The following is a 20,547-nucleotide window of genomic DNA, read 5'->3' as shown; positions in this document are numbered from 1 at the left end:
TAGTCATTTAGTTTGTTAGAATGTGAATTTTAGAATAATTAAGGTGATATTTATCTAAAATTTATTGCAGCGATTAAATGTAAATAAATGATTTACGTACAACCTTTATGAGAGTGACAACAAAAATATTGCATAGTCATATTCTCTAAAAATGAGAGATATGATTTATGGTAGTTTTAGGGAGGACAATAACTTATGAGGTTAGGTTGGAAAAATCTTTTGATTAAATTAGGATTGAAAATAGGGAATCTCATAGAAGGATTGAAAATAGGGAATATCTCATCCTATCCTATTGTCAATTTTGGCAATATTTGAAATGGTTGAGCTCCACTTACAAACAAAAACTACCAATAAAATTTTTTTTAAAGAGATGTGGAGGATGAGAATGAAAAACCAAAAAAATATTGAAGAAAAATGGAAAATTTATTTTGTTTAGAAAATGAGAAAAATAATTTAGTGTAGTTATTGTGGTCGGTGTTTATAATTGTTTATGATATATTTGAAAATATCTAATAGTTTTTTATTAATCATTTATTTTTAAATATAATAAAATAAATTAAAATATTTACAACATATAACAAAATTTTAGATTATATCGATGATCAATATTGATAAATTTCTATTTTTATCTATCAATATGACTTGATAAAAGCATATCAGTGTAAACAATGATACAATCTAAAATATGTCGTATTATATTTTGTAGTTATTTTGTTAAATTTACCATTTGTGTAGAATCTATATAGTGTACCCCTATTAACTTTGCTTGAATACCTTATTATACTTATATGACATTTATCTCCTATCTTCCTCTCAATAATTTCTTTTTTTGTCAGAGAAAAAGGACACAAAATAAAATGAAGGAAAGGAATCCGAATATAAAACTTAAAAGCACTTTGAATTTAAATAATTTAACTTTATGGATTAGAAACACCAACGATCATACATGAGCTTCAAAGATTTCAAACTAAAATAAGAAGAAAAAAGCTAGATTAGATCCCGAAGTGTAAAGTAAATTAATAATAATAATGGTGGCTCGTTGGATTCCATTCACAGCCAAAGCCTCTTCCTTTTTGCTCAAACAAAGCCACCCAGCTCAGAAAGACTGAGACTTTCCAACCCAACCCAATACCCATTCCTTCAAATTGCCGTACCCCAGTTTCCCTTTGTTTTCCAAGAGAGAGAAACAACCATGTGCTCAAACTAAATGTGTCCATTTCAGGGTACCCCACTTTCTCGTCATCCCTCACTGCCATTTGTGATTTTCTTTTTCAATGACTGTCCTCAGAAGAGCAACAGTGAGCTTAGACTCTAATTCTTGGGTGGGTTTTGCTTCATTAATGACTCCATTTGATCATCCTCTCCTGTTTTTCTAACATTTTACTTGGTGGGTTTTCCTTCCTTTTCCTTCTTTGAACAAACCCTTTCCCCATTTTCAATCTTCTTTGATGTTTCTGTTTCATTTATTAGGCTGTAGCTTGGAAGTGTTTTGCTTTTCAGTGCGAAACTTTGAAAAAGTAGCTTTTCTGTTTGATAAAAAACATTGAGGTTCACCATTTTGATGTTTGTGAAACAGAGGCTGTTTGAAGAAGAAGAGGAAGGTACGATAACTGTTTGAAGAAGCTTTCATGGGGAAGTGTGATTTGTTGTTACTTCTCTGCTGTGCTTGGACTTTCTTGTTTGCTGAAGCTTACCAATTGCAAGCCTCTCAAGCTCAAGTGCTTCTCCAGTTAAGGAAGCATTTGGAGTATCCAAAGCAATTGGAATCATGGACTGATCATAGAGTAGATTTTTGCACACTGTCTTTTCTTCCTCTTGTTAACGTTACATGCCAAGACAGTGTGGTCACTGAGCTTAGAATTGCCGGTGATACCAAAGACAAAGTTGATGAGTTCATTGGTTTTGCAATACCAAATCAAACTTTATCAGAGGGTTTCTCTCTTGATTCTTTCATCACCACTTTGACTAGACTTAATAGCTTGAGAGTTCTTAGTCTTGTGTCTTTGGGAATCTGGGGTCCACTTCCAGACAAAATCCATAGATTATCTTCACTTGAGTATCTAGATTTGAGCTCAAATTATCTTTTTGGTTCAATCCCACCAAAGATTTCTACCTTGGTGAAGCTTCAAACTCTTAAACTTGATGACAACTTCTTCAATGATACTGTGCCTAACTGGTTTGATTCATTGTCTAGTTTGACAGTGCTGAGCTTGAAAAACAACAAGATCAAGGATTCATTTCCATCTTCAATCCTCAGCATAAGTACCCTTACTGAGCTTGTCATGTCTGGCAATGAAATTTCTGGTGAATTGCCAGATCTAGGTCCCTTACATGGCCTAACTGTGCTGGACTTGGGCTGGAACAAATTAGATTCACCGCTGCCTCCACTACCAAAGTCATTGATCACAGCTTCACTCGGAAAAAACTCATTTTCGGGAGAGATTCCACAACAATATGGCGAACTTAGTCAGCTCCAACAGCTTGACATATCATTCAATGCATTGACTGGCGTCCCTCCTGCTAGCATCTTCTCCTTGCCCAACATCAGCCATTTGAATCTTTCGTCTAATAAGTTATCTGGGTCGCTATCGACTCATCTGAGATGTGGCAACATGCTTCAGTTTGTTGACATATCTAACAATATGCTTACAGGAGCATTGCCTTCCTGCTTGGCCATTGAATCCGATAATCGAACTCTTAAGGTAGATGGGAATTGCTTATCTGTTAGTATAGGGAAACAGCATTCAAAATCATATTGTGATACAGACCCTATACAACAGCATGAGCACCAGGAGCAGTCTAAAGCCAAAACTGCAGGAGCTGTAATGGGATTACTTCTTGGTATCTTGTTGTCAGTGCTTCTACTTTCAATTGTGGTTGTTTTATGTAGAAGATGTTGGCCTAGAGGAATGTCAGAACAACATTTATTGCAGAAATCAGTTCAAGATAGTTCAGCAGCAGGATTCTCATCAGAACTTCTAACAAGTGCAAGTAAGTTCAGCACGAATTTGATTTGCGATTATTTGTTTTGTTTAGTCTACTAAAAGATGTTGAGCTTTACCATTTCAAAATGCCCTTCTTGCAGGGTTTGTTTCTCAAGCTGCAAAGTTAGGCATTCAAGGCCTTCCATTGTGTAGGACTTTCTCATTGGAGGAGATAAAAGAAGCTACAAGCAATTTTCATGACTCAACCATCATTGGTGATGGTTCGTATGGGAAGGTAACATTCTAACCTTTATGTTAGTTTTCTTACATGATGGTTCAACTTTAATGAATATGGATCACGTTTAGTTTTTTGTATGCCCGTGGGTTGTTTCATTTTTTTTTTCTTAGGTGAAAATTTTGGTTTTTTCATTAAAAGAAAAGAAAAAAAAAAAAAAAAAAACTTTCTGCCAATGGCTTATCTGCTAAATAATCAATGAGATGGGTTCTTGAATATATTTTTCAGAAGCAAATCTACAACAGCTAGTTTCCAACGAATAATGAAAGTTGCGCTTTTCATAAAAAAGAAAAAATAAAGAATTTGCATAACAGTATCAGATTGTCAATGGTCAAATAGATGACTTCTTCTATTTGAAGTTAAAAGTTTCTTTTTCTTTTTTAAATAAAACATCACACTTACAACAAGAAAGAAAAAAAATACATATGTCTAATAAAAAAAGAGCCTATAATAAGTTTGTGTTTGGGGGTAGAGTTGTAAAAGAGCCTATAATAGGTTTATGTTTGGGGGTAGAGTTGTAAGATGAAGTTTCTCGATAAATGTAAAAAGTATAGAAAGAGGGAAAAATAGAGTTGTTCGACAAATGTGAGAAGTAGGGATAGAAAGAAAGATAAAGTTCTTTGACAAATATGAAAAAAAGTAGAAAAAGAGGGGGAAATTAAGTTACTCTAAAAATGTGTTTACATCAACTTAAAAAGTTGGTGGGTCAAACGGCCTCTTAGAGTGTAATTACAAAAGGGGTTTGGTCACAAAAGTCCAAAAGAAAACATAGAATCTAATAAGGTGAATTTCTCCCAACAGGAAATGCACATAATCAATGATGACTAAAAACCATAATTATATTTACTTTGAAACCATCCTTTGTTATTTTGAATATTTTCCCACCATGTATTTCAGCCTTCTTAATATGTTTTGTAGCTTTACAGAGGGAGGCTGGAGAATGGGACTCAAGTTGCCATAAGGTCCTTACTTGTATCAAAGAAATTTTCCATTAGAAATCTTAAGCTTAGATTAGATATGCTTGGAAAGCTCCGGCACCCAAATTTGGTCTGTCTTTTGGGACATTGCATTGATGGAGAAGGACAAGATTATCATGACATCAAGGTCTTCCTTGTATCAGAATACGTTCCAAATGGGAGTTTCCGTACACATCTCTCTGGTAATTCAGAAACCTTTTCAGACTGAGATTCTTAAACTTTCCCTACTTGAGATATATTTTCTCTTTTGTCTTACAAATCATTGTACTTGTAGAGAAGGTTTTGAACTGGTCTGAAAGATTAGCAATTCTAATCAGTGTTGCTAAGGCTGTCCACTTCCTGCATACTGGAGTTATTCCGGGTTTCTTCGACAACCGACTAAAGATCAACAATATCTTGATTGATGAGCATAATGTGGCAAAGTTGAGTGATTATGGATTGTCCATTATCTCTGAAGAACCAACCAAATCTGTGGTAGGTAGGACTTGATTATTACTGCTGTTGTCTCATTGGTAAATGCTGATTACTCCTGTTTTCTGTTTGTGTAGGCAAAAGCAGAAGGACCTCAAGCTTGGTAAGAATGCTTTTTAATCACATTTAAGCCCCTCTTTTCCATGAAAATCAAGTGTTTCTCACTTGTGTTATCCTTTGTCAGGCAAATGATGAACTTGAAGGATGATGTATATAGCTTTGGGTTTGTACTACTAGAGGCACTTGTGGCACCTTCTGTTTCCGCCAGAAAAGGCCCCTCTATACTAAAGGAAATGGTAGGCCAAAGTTTCTGACTCGTGCTTTAATTGCATTATACATAGTAGGTGGCTAAATTATTAAAATTTACCCTTGAAATGTAGTCTTATTCTTTCCAAAATTGTAATGTTACCTTTGATCTTTCATAAACCTCTCAAAAACCATCTTTTGGAATAGAAATCCATATAGAAGTTCGGACTTGGAACCAGCTGGAACGGGTGGCTATCCATTCTGTTTTTAGGTCGTTGGCCGTCGCATAGTTTCTATGTCCAATTTTTTTAAAAAATTCTAATGGACTTCTATTCCAAAGATAGTTTTGAAATGTTTATAAAAGATCAAGAGAAATATTCCAAAGTTTGAACAAATAGATGTATTTTCTAAACAAATAGAAGTCAGGGGTTTTTACACGAGAATCAAAACTGAATGATCATGGTAATACGTGGGGGCTTAAGTAACAACAAAAGCAAAGTTCTCCATCTGATCCATTTCTTTTAATTGTTCAATTCAAGATGTGCTGAATGGTTCTCCCTACATACAGATGAGTTTGAACAGCCAGGATGGGCGGAGGCGACTCATCGACCCAACAATTCTAGCTACTTGCACACAAGAGTCTCTATCAACCATTATTTCCCTAATGAACAAGTGTATTTCCCCTGAAATGAGTCGCCCATCGATGGAGGACGTTCTTTGGAACTTACAATATGCAAACCAAGTACAAGATGCCAGGGATGGAGATCAAAGATATAGTTCAGCATCACAACAATGATGTCTTTTTCCTTTTCTTTTCTTCTTAAAGTTGCTTCATGAAATCAGAGTCTCTTCTGAAAGCAAGAGATTCTCTGAATGCAGATTGTTGAAGAACTTTGTCTAAATTTTTTATTTTTTCTGAAGTTTCTTGTTTTTTAGAAGTTATATAAGAATAATGCAAATTGATATTTTAGACATGTCATCTCTTGACATTGATGTTAAAATGTAAATCCCTCCAAATATAAGATCCCATTTTCTTAAGCTTCTTATCTTCTTTTACCAAAATCTCAGTCTTAAGAGTGTTGTGGAAGGGTGAAAATTCAACTCCAGTTTGTGATTCTGTGTTCCCTTGCTCATGAAAAGAAAGCTTCATTACCTTCTTTTAAGGAGGAAAAGAAGAAAGGCAATGATTTGTTATGTTACTAATTCAAACCTATAAATGTACCCCAAAATCAATTAAGTTAAACTCTCCTGAGTTTTAGATAAAAGAGTACCAAAACAATACACCAAAACGAAAGGAAGCTGAAAGACATTAGAATAAACCATTTTGAAAGTAGTAAAACCAACCAAATCACAAGCTCTTATTGAGCATTGCTCTAACTCTAGTAGGAAGGCCATAAAGGCGAATGAAACCAGCAGCATCAGCTTGATTGTAAATCTGCCCATTTTCGAAGGATGAAATATCTTCCCTATAAAGACTATAAAGACTCCGGCGACCGGCGACTTGGACAGAACCCTTATAGAGCTTGAGAGAAACAGAGCCAGTGGTGGTCTCTGTGATCTTCTTCATGAAAGCATCCATGGATTCACGAAGTGGGTCGAACCATCTTCCTGCATAGACCAACTCTGCATATTTCAGAGCCAATGAGTCTTTCACTTGAATCGTCTCTCGGTCGAGTGTCAGAGACTCGAGCTCACGGACGGCTGCGAAAAGGATGGTTCCTCCTGGAGTTTCGTAAACGCCTCTGCTTTTCATGCCGACGAGACGATTTTCAACCATGTCGATTCTCCCGATTCCGTGCTTTCCACCAATGTGGTTTGCTTTGGAGATAAGAGAGGCTGGTGAAAGAAGTTCGCCATTGATGGAAACAGGGACACCTCCCTCAATGCCTATTTCTACGTATCTGTACAAGTGATTCTAAGCTAACCATAATACTAAAATTTGAAAAAAGATTGAATAGTTGATGTGAATATTACTTACTCAGGTTCATTTGGTGCATCTTCTGGATCTGTAGATATCATGTACATGTCCTTCTTAGGTTCATTTGTTGGATCCTCCAAAACATCTCCCTACAAATTTTATAATCCATAAAAACGTCAAAATCAGACCTTCTCGGCTACTCCTTTCTTGAGACAACTCAAGTGGGCAGCGAGTTGAGGATGACAACTTTTTAAGTGCTTCCATATCTTATTTAGTCAACTTACATCTCACTTCACAACATTTTTTGTTCTGAAAACACTTTTACGTTTGTTTAACAAAATACTTAGAATTCTAATTATATGAAACAAAAAACAAGTTTTGAAAAAGGCTTGCCTTTCTAAAATATACTTAAAACCACATTCGATAATAATTTTTCTTTTAGTTTTTGAAAGTTAAGAGTTCACACCTTTCGATTTTAAATTTCGAAAAACAACTTTCTTATATTCATTTTTTAGCTTCCAAAGTTTGGTTTTTTTTAAAAGCACTAGTAAAAAGTAGATAATAAAACAAGAAACTAAGAAATAGAAGAAGGAGAGAGTGTTTAAAGACTTTATTTAAAAAAAAACTAAATATTTACGAAAAAGATGGAGACTTCAATCCTTATAGCAAAGAGTTATGAAATCTTAAAATGTTACTCCAAACATGTTTTAATAAACGATATACCTCATGACTAAGATGCCACAAATTGGCGTCTCGACTATATATGGATTTCTTAGTGACAGGAATAGGGATATTATGCTTCTTGGCATACTCAATAGCATCTTGCCTTCCAGTAATATCCCATTCTCTCCATGGTGCCACCACTTTTAGATTTGGATTTAGAGCAAAACATGCCAATTCAAACCTTACTTGATCATTTCCTTTTCCAGTGCATCCATGAGCAACTGCATCTGCCCCAACTTCTTCTGCAACATCCACCATCGCCTTTTCATACACAAACGAACTAGCAACACCATAAGAATCGGTTTGAAATGACTTTTCTAAAAAACTAACATATCTATGCACTTAGGACGACGTATAGGATTTACCTTTGCGATAACGGGACGAGCCATGGATGTTCCAAGAAGGTATTTTCTTTCATAAACAGCACCAGCACGTAAACAAGGAAATATGAAGTCTTTTGCAAACTCTTCCTTTAAATCCTTTACTACCAATTTTGAAGCTCCACTTGCTATAGCTTTCTCTTCTAAACCTTTCAATTCCTTCATACCCTACAAAGAAATTCAGATCATGACAGAAGAAAAGAAAATTAAACAATTTTTAAAACTCAAGTACTGAATGGAGCCCAAACGATTGATTATCAAATAAAACACAGATTAAGTTGACAGTAGTTGGTAACTAAATTCACATACTTGACCAACATCAGCAGTAAAACAAACAACTTCACAACCATAATTCTCCCTTAGCCATGGGACAATGACTGATGTGTCCAACCCACCACTGTAAGCCAAAACAACCTTCTTCAGCTGTCCAACCACACCTTTACCATTGCCTTTTCCTATCTCACCATCTCTATCATTTTGCAATGCTACTAATTCAAAGTTAAAGGATCAAATTTTTTGTTATATAATAATAAAAATTCGTTAATTAATTAGGAAAAAAAAAGTTAATCATACTTACATGACAAAGACTCCGTGGGTGCTTGCTTGATCTCCATAAGGGATGTCTCTTAGAACAACAAAACTCTTCTTGTCTCACATTGTTATTTATATTGGTTAAGTTTATAGTTTTTGTCACATTCTAAATGTTTTCTTTCAATTTTGATTTTCTATGGATGGAAAACAACCTTAAAGTAATTTTAAAGTGATTCTTGATCAATTTGGTTTTTTACTTTATTTGAATTGAAAGTTTAAAGATTACTTGAGACCAATTTAATTATTCTAGAGTGCATTTCGAATAAATTAAATAAACTATGATTTTTATAAAATATAACAAAATTTTATTTTTTATACTAGATCGATAAAAATCGTATATGGAAGTCTATCCGTAATTGAATCAAATCCAAAATATGCTTAGTTGGCCAACCTCTCAAAGGGCATCCAGTTCCCACGGTTGAATTATGGTAATTTCAAAAGCCCCAAAGTATCTTGGAATACAAAACACCTTTGAATTAATGTTCTTCTTTTAAGCTACTTGTACTCCTCCAAAAGTTAAATATCTCTTTTGCTTCTCAAATAAACTTTCATGGAACTATTTATTTGAAATCTACTTTAAAAAAGATTGAGATTTAATTTTTGTAGTAAAAATTTGGGTCAAGATTTGATGAATTTGAGTGTCAAGTCAATTACTTCTAAGCTAAACTCAAATCTACAAAAATATGTCAATCGTGCCAACTTTGAAATTATAATTGTATCATACTCAGTAAGTTATATATTTGAATGAACATGTCCACCACAATCAACCTAGCTCAAAGTCGTCTTTTTTTTTTTTTTTATATCGTGGATTTTCGAATTCTCTCTTTTCCAATTACCGTCGTTCATAAAATAGCTTTGTTTTTCTTGAGATAATTGTACACAAAAACTTCAATCAGTTCCAAAGTAGTCTTTAGCTTTTAAAAGGTTAATAATTATGTAATCTTCTCTCTTTTCCATTCTTTTTGTGGGTTTCCAACAAGTTCTTTTCGATCTTGTTGAATTTATGTGATTGTAGACGAGAGAGAAGAGTGGGAGAAAACAAACCAAAAGAAGAACAAGAGTGACCAAAGAGGATGGAGATCTAGCGAGAGGCTCATTGTACATGTCGAGGGTCTGTTTTCGTCATTTCATACGAATATGCCAATAACCAAACCAAAAGATAAAAACAACCCTCAATTTAGAAAAAGTATTGCATATTTTATTCTTCCACCAAATTTTGGGTCATCCATCAACTTTTTTTTTTTTCTTTTTCTTACCCCTAATAAGAAATTTTCTTCCTTCATTTACTATGCACATTGTGTTATTATAAATTTTAGTCAATCCTCTCTAGTATTACTACTGTTTTTTTAGCCAAATTTATATTAATTATTCAACTTGTGTTTAAATAAATTATTTAAGATCAAATAGTTTTTTTCTTTTTTAGCATAAGATATAGTAGTATGAAAATTTTGAAGAAATCTCAAAGCTATTTTTAAAAAAATTTGATAGTTAAACTAATGACTTCGATAGAATGTTTTAGTTTTGCCCCATCGCATTGTAAAAGAATTTAAAGTTAATATTCTGATTGAGTTTATTCTTTACTTAATGCCAAATATGTTTTACTTTAAAGAATTTGAGTTTATTTAAAGTAAATGTTTTAATTGCTATAAATACATAATGTTTCAACCATAATATACATGTGATATTAGAAATTATTTAATGCCAAATATGCTTCAACAAAGATCAAAGTTGAAAATTGCAAAAACCTCATTAATTATATCTTTTTGATCCATTTATTCAATTAATTACAGTTGAACTAAACTCACTAACATAATATTTCATATTACAAATTCAATTTGTTTTTGTTTGATGTCAATTTAAAACGTATATAATATAATATATCGTAAATTACGTATATTTTTACATATAAAAGTAAGACACATGTTCATTAATCAATTAATCAATTAATACTAGTGGTGATTTTACATAATATCTATTTAGTAAATAAACTTATTTGAAGATTTATAAATGTATTTATCAAACACATTTTGAATCTCTAGTTAAATTGAGGTTTAATTTTAAACTCTGTTACCAAATGAACATCTCATAAATGCAAAAAAAAAAAAAAAGAAATGTACTTAATTTCCTATTTACCCCTATAGAACGGAGCCCCATTTTGTTAAAGAATGTGGATATCTTTTATCAGTTGAATCATGTTCAAGTTTACAAACACTTCGAGAGATCTAAAGATGGTATATCACTTACAGATTGTTCGAGATCTAAAGATTAATGGAATGTAAACTTTGAGAGATCTAAAGATAATATCACTTACAGTTTGTTCGAGAACTAAAGATTAATGGAATGACGATGGACGCTTCTCCATCTTCTTAGCAACTCGATCTCTTTCATCTTTTTGTTTCTTTGAGGACGAGTTAATTTTTGTAGGCTCGAACAATCGAATCCGCATCATGTCTAGTACCCTCGATTGAAGATGGTTATTCATGTCCATCACTTGCTTTGTCATTCTGGACGCCCACATTCGCCTTTCTAAGCTTGTTTCTACTTTCATCTGTATTGCTGCTGATGTCCCTTCTGTCTGAATACAATGGAAAAGTAGTATGAATATATTGCTAAATCGTCGGTGTTTTATCATCCAACTGACTTAACTAGCATTACTATTAAGCAGCCATTATTAAGGCTACAATTTAGAAAGATTTAAGGAAAGATCGACCTTCATATCAAGTATTTGTTGATTCAATGAGCTGGTACTTGTGAATCCGATAGAATTCAGATTCTCCTGAAGCGGTTGGAGGGACGAAAAGAGAGGGATCGTGCTCTTCATCAAGTTGGCAGGCTGAGGATACTTGTCGAGTGAGGACATGGAGAATTGATTCAAGACTCTCTTTCGATTTGACGTAGAGATCAAGGACGACCGTGGAATTGCTACCAAATTGGTTATTCTCCCTGTCAACGGCCAAAAAATAACAATATGATGCATGTTCAGATATTCCAAATACAATTCTTGAAGAGGAAAATTGTTTGTCTATGCTTCACTGTCGTATGGCAATGATGAGAAAACAAAATTAACCTCTCCTGAAACAATCATTTCCATCGTCGATCAAGTTTCCAGAACTACAGGTACAACCCAATATGGTTTTCAAACCTTCAAAAGCAAGAAGGATGGTAATGTGAAAGCGGTTCATTTATCAAGTTATTACCTTTTTTATGGTCAAGCTTTTGTATGATCCTCTGTCTGCTGATGTCCCATATGCAAACAGTACAATCCTCGGATGCAGAAATCAGATCCGTCTGACTAAAAGCCAGAGCAGTAATAGCTCCTCTGCATTAATGGTGGAAACACGAACATGAACTTACTATGGGCTTCCAACATGTATATTAATTGTTGGTCAGGGGGAAGAAACAAGAAGTTGCAAAATGATCATAACTAGTAAAGTTGTTCCGCTAATGAAGTTGAGAGGGAGATGATGTCAATGGACAACACATTTTCCTTGCTGGCAAAGTCATAAAAGAAAATAGAACAATGCAAGATAACAGAAAGGGAAAGTCATATTGCAACTACTACAGAGAACTTTCAAGTACCATATATTACTTGTGTCCTTTTGGTGCAAGTATTTGATTTTCTTTAACGGTAATGCAGTTATCAAATCCTAATTCAAGCCTGCTAGCAGAAATTTGCCCGTCAACAGTGCCTGAGAACAGAACTTGCTCAGTTGGATGAAGAACAATTGCGGTGATCCCCTCTATATGAGCTTGAGTTCCCTTAATCATTCCTGACATTAAGTCCCAAAACTGCAAACGCAAAAGGTTTAATCAAGTCATAAATTTATTAGAACTCAACATAATAGACCAGTTAGCAACCTTTAAACTGCCATCGAGGGAGCTTGAAATGATTATCGACATCGAGCAGCCAGACATGGTGAGTAGACCAGTTAAAGATGACTTATGTTGCATGAGACAATACACTAATGGCTGTGAGTTTTCCACAAGTTCCACATCCAGCAAACTTGCATCAAGATTGATATGAAAATCATGAAAACAAAAACCAAAAGCTATCTAAAATGATTTCATCAAAGCGGTTGTATAAACGCGTTGTGAAGACTTAAGAGTACATTTACCTAATCATGGACCAGACACAAATCATTCCGTCAGATGAACCAGTAATGAGAAATGAATCGTCCCAAGAAAATAGTACACACTTTACAGGTTTATGATGACCACTCCAAAGCTTGAGCAGTTTACCACTACCAACCTACAAATTGCTTGAACCAAATGAGACTCAAAAGAAAAGAGGGGAGAAGAGAACTTAGAGTTCTTCAGCAAGTGTATGTACATAAGCGCATACTCACATGCATAAATACAAATATATATGTATATGCATACAGAAACTCAAGTAAATACGAAATTGCTTTGCTGAATGTAAAATATGAGAATGGCAGCGAATTACAGACCTCCCAAAGATGAATATTTCCTGAATGAGTTCCGCCTGCAAGATATACACTATCCTTCGTTGAGGCGAGTGGTCCAATGGTCTCTAATGTATAGCTCATAACAGGTGGCTGAGGCTGAAAGACACGATTATGAAGGCCAAATATTGTAAAATCACGCTAATGTGTCTCACTTGTGTACTTGAAAATCTATAGAAAGTGATATTCCTATTCTGATACATGTTAAAATCAAGTTAAGTTGATGGATTATGACAAAGATTCCGCCGAGCTTGAACACGGAACTACAATAGCAACAATTTTCCCTCAAGTTCTAGAATCATTAACGCGTATATGTGTTCAGAATCAAGTCGTCCATGATATATTATTCGAATAACGTTAGAATCTGAAGGAAAACGAAGGTTCAAAGATTAATCCGGGTTCAAGCAAATGAATCCATAGTTGAATACCTTGTTGAGTGACCAAATGAAAATGGTTCCACCACCAACGGACCCTTCCTTACGAGTCTGAGAAGCAACAAAGAACTCGTTTCTCAAGCAAATAAAACCGTAGGGAGGCGAAGCGCAAGACGGAATGTGAAGGAGAGTTTGGCCTGTTTTCACATCCCATATAGTAATCCCCAATCCCATGTTTCTGTCGCTGCAAACAGCCAACGCCATACTTTCGCCGCCGTTGCCCATTTTCTGATGCTCAAAGAGATGGAAGCAAAAAAAAAAAAAAAAAAAACTGCCATTAATGGAGACAACGGAGGTCTGCATGCGAAGACTCGATTGGATTGGATTGGATTGGATTGAATGACGAATTGTCGATTGAAAGAGACAAATTCAATTGAAGATAACATTGAACTTTCGGTTCACATTCCAAATTTGGGTACTCGATTTCAGGGATTGAGGCGCGAAAGTCTTCTTGGAGCTAGTGAACTCCATGCAGTCGATGAACGGGGAATTAAGAAAGCCCGCCATCCACCCTAAATTACGCTGGTAGATACTCTCAAACTTTTCATAATAAAATTTCTATAAATTGAGCCTTAAAACTTAGTTTAATTGGACAATAAAATTTAAATTTTAGAATTATATAATTAGTACGATTCATATAATTGCATAAGTTTGATTCAATTTTAAAATTTGTACAAGTAAGAGATCTTAATATTAATTTTAAAATTTTAAGCGTGTAATTACAAATCTTCTCTTAATTGTCGGATTGGATTTAAAAAATATTCATGCATCTAAATACAAAACCCTTGAATAGACTAAGGAAGGTAGAATAAGTTTTGTTATATTAAGTAAATAACTTTAACATTTTACTATTTTTAAAATCTCACTTGAAATTATATATAGACTAAAATCAGACGAAATCAAACATATGGATCATAATAATATTTTAACCTATATGGTTGTTTTAAGATTAAGAAAAACAATAAGAATATGAAACTTTAAACTACAAATCACCTATAGAAGCCAAAAAGAAAATACACACGAAATTCTGTATTTCAAAAGAATTTTTGAAAAATACTATTGACTATCGATATCTATTTATAGTTTAATTCCTTTTTCTATAAAGCAAAAGTGATTTATTTAATATAATAACCTGAATGATCCAAGTTCTAGGTTACCCAAAACCGCATACTAGATTCTAAGAAGAATATAAAGACGTCCATATAAATTTAGCAAAGGTGCAAATTTCAAAGAAAGTCGGTTTAACGGACAAATACCATATCGCTCAACAAAACATTCCTCAGCTGCCTTAAGAAAAATACCTGATTTGTTTCTGTTAAGAGACAATTTCGTTGATAAATAAAACATCCAACATATCTGAATGGTTTTTTTTTTTATTTCTATAACAAACAATTTCATTGATAAATACAATATCCAAAGAGAATGAAGAATTGGAGAAATTCCATAATGATACCAACATAAAACAATGGGAAGGGTACACCAAAACGGTGAGTAAAAAAGATAAGTATCCGATTGTTATTTTCTCTGTTTGTCCATATCTAATAATTTTTTCCACTAGAAAACCCACCATATCTAATCATTTAGCTTTTAAGGGAAAATAATTCTTTCTAGAAATATGATAATATTTATTATAAAGAAAAGCCAGAGAGAAGAGTGGAATAAATAACAAAACCCAACAAGTACTTAAATTATGGTTTAAATTTTGAACCTTTACTAACCCTGAATTAACTAAATAAAAAAAATTAACTTTAAGCTAAATAAACAGAAAAAAAAACCAAGGTTGCAACCCTAATTCCACCAATAAAAGAAAAGAGAGAGAGAGAGAGAGAGACTAACCTTAGTTACACTACAAAAACAATACATGTACAAATTGTAACAACCCATCAAATAAAGACGAGACCTATCAACTGATTAGGTTACCTTATTGATCCTCGTGCCAAAGGCGCCATCCATTGTCAGAGTGAAGAATCAAAATTCCCAATTGATCCTTGTGCCAAAGGCGCCATCCATTATCAGAGTGAAGAATTAAAATTCCTTATGGAGCATTGCCCGGACTCTAGTAGGAAGGCCATAAAGGCGGATGAAACCGGCAGCATCGGCTTGATTGTAAATCTGTCCATTTTCAAAGGAGGAGATGTCTTCCCTATAAAGACTGTAGTGACTTCGGCGGCTGGCCACGTGGACAGAACCCTTATACAGCTTGAGAGTGACGGAGCCAGTGGTGGTCTCTGTGATCTTCTCCATGAAAGCATCCATGGATTCACGAAGAGGGTCGAACCATCTTCCTGCATAAACCAGCTCTGCATATTTCAGGGCCAGCGAGTCTTTCACTTGAATTGTCTCTCGGTCAAGTGTTAGAGATTCCAGCTCACGGGTGGCTGCAAAAAGGATGGTTCCTCCTGGTGTTTCGTAGACGCCTCTACTTTTCATGCCGACGAGACGATTTTCAACCATGTCGATTCTCCCAATTCCATGCTTTCCACCAATTTCGTTTACTTTGGCTAGAAGAGAGGCTGGTGAAAGAACTTCGCCATTGACAGAAACAGGGAGACCTCCCACAATTCCTATTTCCACGTATCTGCAAAAGATGATGGCGTGTTGAGCTCGTTGAAGAGAAATGGGAAACACCCACCAAAGAGACCAAGGTATGGCCCCACAAATTAAGCAAACAAAATGAGTTGAGAAAGTATTATCTTAATATTACGAGTCTCAAACTCTAATATTGAATTATTAAAAGTGCCTCTCTTTTTCGAACTACGTAAACAGAACATTTAATTTTCCAGCTGTGTGTAGCAAATAGCATGAACTTGATTCTAGATTGGCCATTATTAGTCCTTTTACACCACCAACTGTTGTTGATAGAAGAAGTTTGGAATTAAAGAAAAGAAAGTTTACTCTGGTTCGTTTGGTGCGTCCTCTGGATCTGCAGACATCATGTACATATCCTTTTTAGGTTCGTTTGCGGGATCCTCCAAAACATCTCCCTTCAGTAATAACGTACAAGAGAACATAAGAAAGAGCTAAAATTCATAAGAGGCCAAAATCCACCCAGTGTCTTGCTACATGCTAGAATGCGATTGTCACATAGGTTGATTTTAAAAACTTGATAGACAAACCACGGACTATCATTTATGAAAGGTGGTTTCCAACTTTCCACATTACTCTTTAAGAAAAGAAAAATACCAAAAAAAAAAATCAACTTAGACTAAAGGTGAATCGACCAAACCTAATCATCATTACCTCGTGACTAAGATGCCACAAGTTCCTGTCTCGGCTGTAAATTGATTTCTTGGTCACCGGAACAGGTATATTATGCTTCTTGGCATACTCGATAGCATCTTCTCTTCCAGTAATATCCCATTCCCTCCACGGTGCCACCACATTTAAATTGGGATTTAGAGCAAAGAAGGCCAATTCAAAGCGTACCTTAACAGATTTACCATACAATACCAATTTTATAAGTCAAGTAAAAAAGCATACTCATTTCCAAATCACGGTGCAAGGGTATACATACCTGATCATTTCCTTTCCCAGTGCATCCATGAGAAACAGCATCGGCTCCAACTTCTTTGGCAACATCCACCATGGCCTATTTTCCCAATATCAAAAGAAATCAAGAGAATTAACAAAAAGCATAAAGAGGACAAATGTGAACGGAGCTTGGGAAATCCAAATTGCTAATAATATACCTTAGAAGTAAGGACTGTCTGCAGCAATACTACAGTAAAAGCTTACCTTTGCAATAACTGGACGGGCCATTGATGTCCCAAGCAGGTATTTTCTTTCATAAATTGCACCAGCGCGTAAGCAAGGAAATATGAAGTCGCTTACAAATTCTTCCTTTAAGTCCTTCACTACCAATTGACAAGCCCCACTTGCTCTAGCCTTCTTTTCCAAACCTTCCAATTCCTTCACGCCCTACAGGATTAAGACCCACAAGGAGATGCAAAAGGATAAATTTTCACGGGGTTTCAAGTAAAGTGGTTATCCTAGAACTTTTATTTTAAAAAAACACTAATTAACCAATGCTAATTACATACTTGACCAACGTCAGCCGTAAAACATACAACTTCGCAACCATAATTCTCCCTGCAATACATGTAACAGTTAATACCCATGGGTGAAGAAAATAATTTAGAAGCGGTAAAAAAGGCGATACCAAAAGGGCTGCAGAAATCCCCAAAGAGTAATGGCAGAAGGAGATGACATAGAAAGAACAACTAAAAGATCAAAGCAAAATCCACGCAGATTGCAGTACAATCAAAGAAATGGGTCATAAATCATAAAAACTCGATGTACTGAAGAGTCAGTAGTAGCTGTCTCTGAATTCTTCAATGTCCACAAATCATGCATGATGCAACTACTACTACTTTACTGAACGAGTATTTTGATAATTTAGAAGTCCAGGGAAAAATCAGTAAACAAGATTAAACATCAGGCCCATGCTTAAAAGAAGAAGAAAAAAGCAAACTACTTTGGATCATTCAAAAAGATGAAGACCTACCTCAGCCAGGGGACGATGACTGATGTGTCTAAGCCACCACTGTAAGCAAGAACAACCTTATTCAATTGCCCACGCAAACCTCTAGTCACTATGCCATTGGTAGTTTCTATCTCTCTCTCACTCTGCAGTATTGCCTGAATGACTGAATCCATTCAAAAGGGAAGGATAAAATTTCAATCAACTTGATATGAAAGGAAAACCCCAAAAACAGATCTTATAAGGCGTCTAGATTACAGGGCTAAAACAGTAGAACAAAATTAGTATTAATGATACACTTTACACCACTTGGCTGCTCTTTTAGAGTAAATATAAAAACATAAACACATAGACAACTATACTATCTACATAAATCTATTAACAGAGTAACTCCATGATTAAGATCTCAGTCTGATAAAACTCCCTCCGCTTCTCCAAAACTAGCCAGGGATGGAGGGGGAGATAATTAAGCGCAGACCAAGCAATAAGAGGAACCTCACCTCTCTTCTTATTCGACCGCCGTACACCAGAACTGTTACTAGATAAGCCATTGCCATGGATTTCACACGTTTTTGCACCCAGCTGCAGCCACGAATACAATAGAATAAGTCCAAAAATCAGATAAAAACAGACCTTATAGATAAAAGGATAGGAGGGAGATGATTATTGATGGAAATGCCTCTTGGAAAGAATGCAACTTCGTCAGGCAAGAAATCCTGCAATAACCCGCCACCGCCTCTGAAAATAAAACAAAACTCCAACCTCAGATGATGCATTTGAAAAACCACAAAAAGAAACTCATAATCTCCACCGTCGACATTGCACTAATCCATTCATCTTCCCGATCACATAATAGCCAGAAACTCGAATTAACAAAATGAAAAATGCTAACACAAACAAATCCATCCCATCCCCATTGCCATTCCCATTTCCATTTCCATTTCCATTTCTTCCAATCTAATTCTTTAAATAATAGACAAATAATAACAAGGTTTCAAACGAAAATACCTGTTTTAGATGGGTGAAACCCAACGGGAGCAGATGAGAACAGAGAGCCTCCCATTAACTGAGCCATGGCGTTTGCGGCGATTGTCGTGATCTTCAGAAATTTTCTGAGATGAACAACGCTCTGCCAATCACCTTTCTGGAAATGGCTAAGACGGTGCGCTAGGGTTTAAAAAAAGCGATTACTTATATTGTCGCGTAATAGAGACGACCTAATGAAAAATCAAATTTGACTATTAATCTTGTGGCTAACCTCTCTTTTCAAACCTAATTCATTTCATCGGACGGTCAATAGGCTCTCCCACGACGCGGGAGATTTTCTCCATTACCACAATATTATATATTATAATATATAAATAAATAAATAATTTCTTCACATTTCTTTTTCTTCTAATTTCTTTCTTATTTTTCTAAATTAAATCTGGCAATATTTTATAATTACCACAAAAATTAGCTAATTAATTACTTGTAAGAATCACTAAGCCAGATTTTAGAAATGTCTCTATCAACTTTACAAATTTGGCTGTTAAATGCCCTTTTCACTTGATAGCTTTTTTGTGTTTGGATGGATTTTCTCTATTTGTTTGTCAGTTAGTTATACTTTTCTTATATAATTTTATAGCCTTTTAAATTACTTTTAAAATTATCAAATTTCTTTTGATATATGTGTGGTGAGGTTGACATTTGTAATGGCTATGGTAAAGATAAATGGTATTTACAGTTTTAAATTATTCTTAAAAACAAATATGGTATACACTTACATGCACGTATGCATATACAGTGTTGCAATGTGAAAACAAACAAGTGTACTAATAGCATGGAGACGATAGCTTAGATTTACAAGAGAAAACTCTCTTGTATATTATTCTTATATCGAGATTTGGGTTTGATCGGTGTGGTTTGAAATAAAAATAATATTTTCGTTTTGTTAGTTAAATATTTACTTAGTGTTTAATTAAATATTTATTGACTGTCAATTAATTCTACTATCGTTTCCACTTACTTGGTCGTTCAATTAAATATATGTTTTTCTTAATTAATTGTCTCTCAAATTAATCTTTTTACCGTTCAGTGGAAACGGGCCTTATATACTCTTTTAGATAGATCAATATCCAATCACAAAAAATCTGAAGAAAAAAAAACTTTTTCTGTTCTTTTCTTTTGACTTCAAAGGTGAGAGTATTTCGATTGACCATACGTGTAGCGGTTGTTTTATTTCGAGAGCGACATAGTAAGTTTGTTGAATTTTGCTTCCATAAAGGACACGAACATGAACCCATCAAAAGAGTGATTTTACAATCCAGTTTTTGTTTTGCAAACATGAGCAATGACCAACTCAACAAGGTGATCAATGCACTGATACCAACACAGTGCTGAGCAAGAACTTTTGATGAACTTTCTTTATTTGGCTAAGCAAACTTGCATATGAGTCTCCACATACATATAGTAGTTTTCTTTAAAATGTGTATATTAATTAAAAGGAAAATTGTTATGGATAACCAAAAAATTTTGAAACTATTTAAATATATCAAAAATATTAAATTGACAAGAGACAATTAGATGCACTTTGCTTTATTTTATTTTTATAATTTGCTATTTTTGAAAATGTTCCATTTTCAAAAGCATTTTAACATGCATCT

At 34.6% G+C, this 20,547-nt stretch overlaps 4 protein-coding genes and 1 long non-coding RNA gene across 9 annotated transcripts; 2 read left to right on the top strand and 3 right to left on the bottom strand.

Moving 5' to 3' along the window:
* Positions 1-1,085: 1,085 nt before the first annotated feature.
* Positions 1,086-5,951, top strand: LOC103484290 (probable inactive leucine-rich repeat receptor-like protein kinase At3g03770). Of its 3 annotated transcripts, none has more exons than XM_051080127.1 (8): positions 1,086-1,387; positions 1,577-2,991; positions 3,086-3,219; positions 4,138-4,378; positions 4,471-4,670; positions 4,745-4,770; positions 4,852-4,963; positions 5,453-5,951. In XM_051080127.1, the coding sequence occupies exons 2-8, from the start codon at positions 1,629-1,631 to the stop codon at positions 5,459-5,461; spliced, it is 2,085 nt and encodes a 694-aa protein (XP_050936084.1). In that variant the 5' UTR covers positions 1,086-1,387; positions 1,577-1,628; the 3' UTR covers positions 5,462-5,951. The 3 variants fall into 3 exon arrangements, with proteins under 3 accessions (XP_050936084.1, XP_016899508.2, XP_008439519.2); XM_008441297.3 differs by having other exon boundaries at positions 1,096-1,387; positions 5,482-5,951; XM_017044019.2 differs by having other exon boundaries at positions 1,086-2,991.
* On the top strand, positions 3,238-3,948 carry LOC127144303 (uncharacterized). The gene is made up of 2 exons (XR_007815946.1): positions 3,238-3,673; positions 3,715-3,948. It is a non-coding gene; the product is annotated as an uncharacterized LOC127144303 (long non-coding RNA).
* A 241-nt stretch (positions 5,952-6,192) lies between the features above and the next one.
* Positions 6,193-8,655, bottom strand: LOC127143762 (argininosuccinate synthase, chloroplastic-like). Of its 2 annotated transcripts, none has more exons than XM_008441395.3 (6): positions 8,512-8,655; positions 8,244-8,419; positions 7,920-8,102; positions 7,555-7,815; positions 6,892-6,980; positions 6,193-6,814 (listed from the first exon to the last, which is right to left on the bottom strand). In XM_008441395.3, the coding sequence occupies exons 1-6, from the start codon at positions 8,546-8,548 to the stop codon at positions 6,262-6,264; spliced, it is 1,299 nt and encodes a 432-aa protein (XP_008439617.2). In that variant the 5' UTR covers positions 8,549-8,655; the 3' UTR covers positions 6,193-6,261. The 2 variants fall into 2 exon arrangements, with proteins under 2 accessions (XP_008439617.2, XP_008439609.2); XM_008441387.3 differs by having other exon boundaries at positions 8,244-8,422; positions 8,512-8,616.
* Positions 8,656-10,678: 2,023 nt separating this feature from the next.
* On the bottom strand, positions 10,679-14,075 carry LOC103484316 (protein ROOT INITIATION DEFECTIVE 3-like). Of its 2 annotated transcripts, XM_017044022.2 has the most exons (8): positions 13,417-14,075; positions 12,974-13,087; positions 12,641-12,774; positions 12,384-12,528; positions 12,115-12,314; positions 11,723-11,844; positions 11,236-11,468; positions 10,679-11,100 (listed from the first exon to the last, which is right to left on the bottom strand). In XM_017044022.2, the coding sequence occupies exons 1-8, from the start codon at positions 13,723-13,725 to the stop codon at positions 10,858-10,860; spliced, it is 1,500 nt and encodes a 499-aa protein (XP_016899511.2). In that variant the 5' UTR covers positions 13,726-14,075; the 3' UTR covers positions 10,679-10,857. The 2 variants fall into 2 exon arrangements, with proteins under 2 accessions (XP_016899511.2, XP_050936085.1); XM_051080128.1 differs by lacking the exons at positions 12,384-12,528; positions 12,641-12,774 and having other exon boundaries at positions 13,417-14,073.
* A 1,006-nt stretch (positions 14,076-15,081) lies between these two features.
* Positions 15,082-19,085, bottom strand: LOC103484309 (argininosuccinate synthase, chloroplastic). Its single transcript, XM_008441324.3, has 10 exons — positions 18,911-19,085; positions 18,582-18,640; positions 18,403-18,484; positions 17,927-18,068; positions 17,463-17,511; positions 17,158-17,340; positions 16,937-17,011; positions 16,663-16,848; positions 16,318-16,406; positions 15,082-16,000 (listed from the first exon to the last, which is right to left on the bottom strand). Exons 1-10 carry the CDS (start codon positions 18,975-18,977, stop codon positions 15,448-15,450), a joined length of 1,485 nt encoding a protein of 494 aa, XP_008439546.1. The 5' UTR covers positions 18,978-19,085; the 3' UTR covers positions 15,082-15,447.
* Between the last annotated feature and the right edge of the window lie 1,462 nt (positions 19,086-20,547).

Source organism: Cucumis melo, chromosome 12 (assembly GCF_025177605.1).
Source record: "Cucumis melo cultivar AY chromosome 12, USDA_Cmelo_AY_1.0, whole genome shotgun sequence".
Taxonomy (NCBI): Eukaryota; Viridiplantae; Streptophyta; class Magnoliopsida; order Cucurbitales; family Cucurbitaceae; genus Cucumis; species Cucumis melo.
This window is presented reverse-complemented; position numbering and strand designations above follow the sequence as displayed.

Bases quoted from the DNA above. Each gene is read 5' to 3' on its own strand.
- LOC103484290 (XM_008441297.3), top strand. From the start codon at position 1,629: ATGGGGAAGTGTGATTTGTTGTTACTTCTCTGCTGTGCTTGGACTTTC. The intron at 2,992-3,085 runs GTAAGTTCAGCA...CCCTTCTTGCAG, and splicing joins AGAACTTCTAACAAGTGCAA to GGTTTGTTTCTCAAGCTGCA. The intron at 3,220-4,137 runs GTAACATTCTAA...TATGTTTTGTAG, and splicing joins GTGATGGTTCGTATGGGAAG to CTTTACAGAGGGAGGCTGGA.
- LOC127143762 (XM_008441387.3), bottom strand. From the start codon at position 8,548: ATGGAGATCAAGCAAGCACCCACGGAGTCTTTGTCAT. The intron at 8,103-8,243 runs GTATGTGAATTT...ATTTCTTTGTAG, and splicing joins TTACTGCTGATGTTGGTCAA to GGTATGAAGGAATTGAAAGG. The intron at 6,815-6,891 runs GTAAGTAATATT...TCACTTGTACAG, and splicing joins GATGCACCAAATGAACCTGA to ATACGTAGAAATAGGCATTG.
- LOC103484316 (XM_017044022.2), bottom strand. From the start codon at position 13,725: ATGCAGACCTCCGTTGTCTCCATTAATGGCAGTTTTTTTTTTTTTTTT. The intron at 13,088-13,416 runs GTATTCAACTAT...CGTGTCTTTCAG, and splicing joins TCATTTGGTCACTCAACAAG to CCTCAGCCACCTGTTATGAG. The intron at 11,845-12,114 runs GTAATATATGGT...CCATTAATGCAG, and splicing joins CTTGCACCAAAAGGACACAA to AGGAGCTATTACTGCTCTGG.
- LOC103484309 (XM_008441324.3), bottom strand. From the start codon at position 18,977: ATGGCTCAGTTAATGGGAGGCTCTCTGTTCTCATCTGCTCCCGTTGGG. The intron at 17,341-17,462 runs GTATGTAATTAG...TTAATCCTGTAG, and splicing joins TTACGGCTGACGTTGGTCAA to GGCGTGAAGGAATTGGAAGG. The intron at 16,849-16,936 runs GTATGTATACCC...AAATCTGTTAAG, and splicing joins CTGGGAAAGGAAATGATCAG to GTACGCTTTGAATTGGCCTT.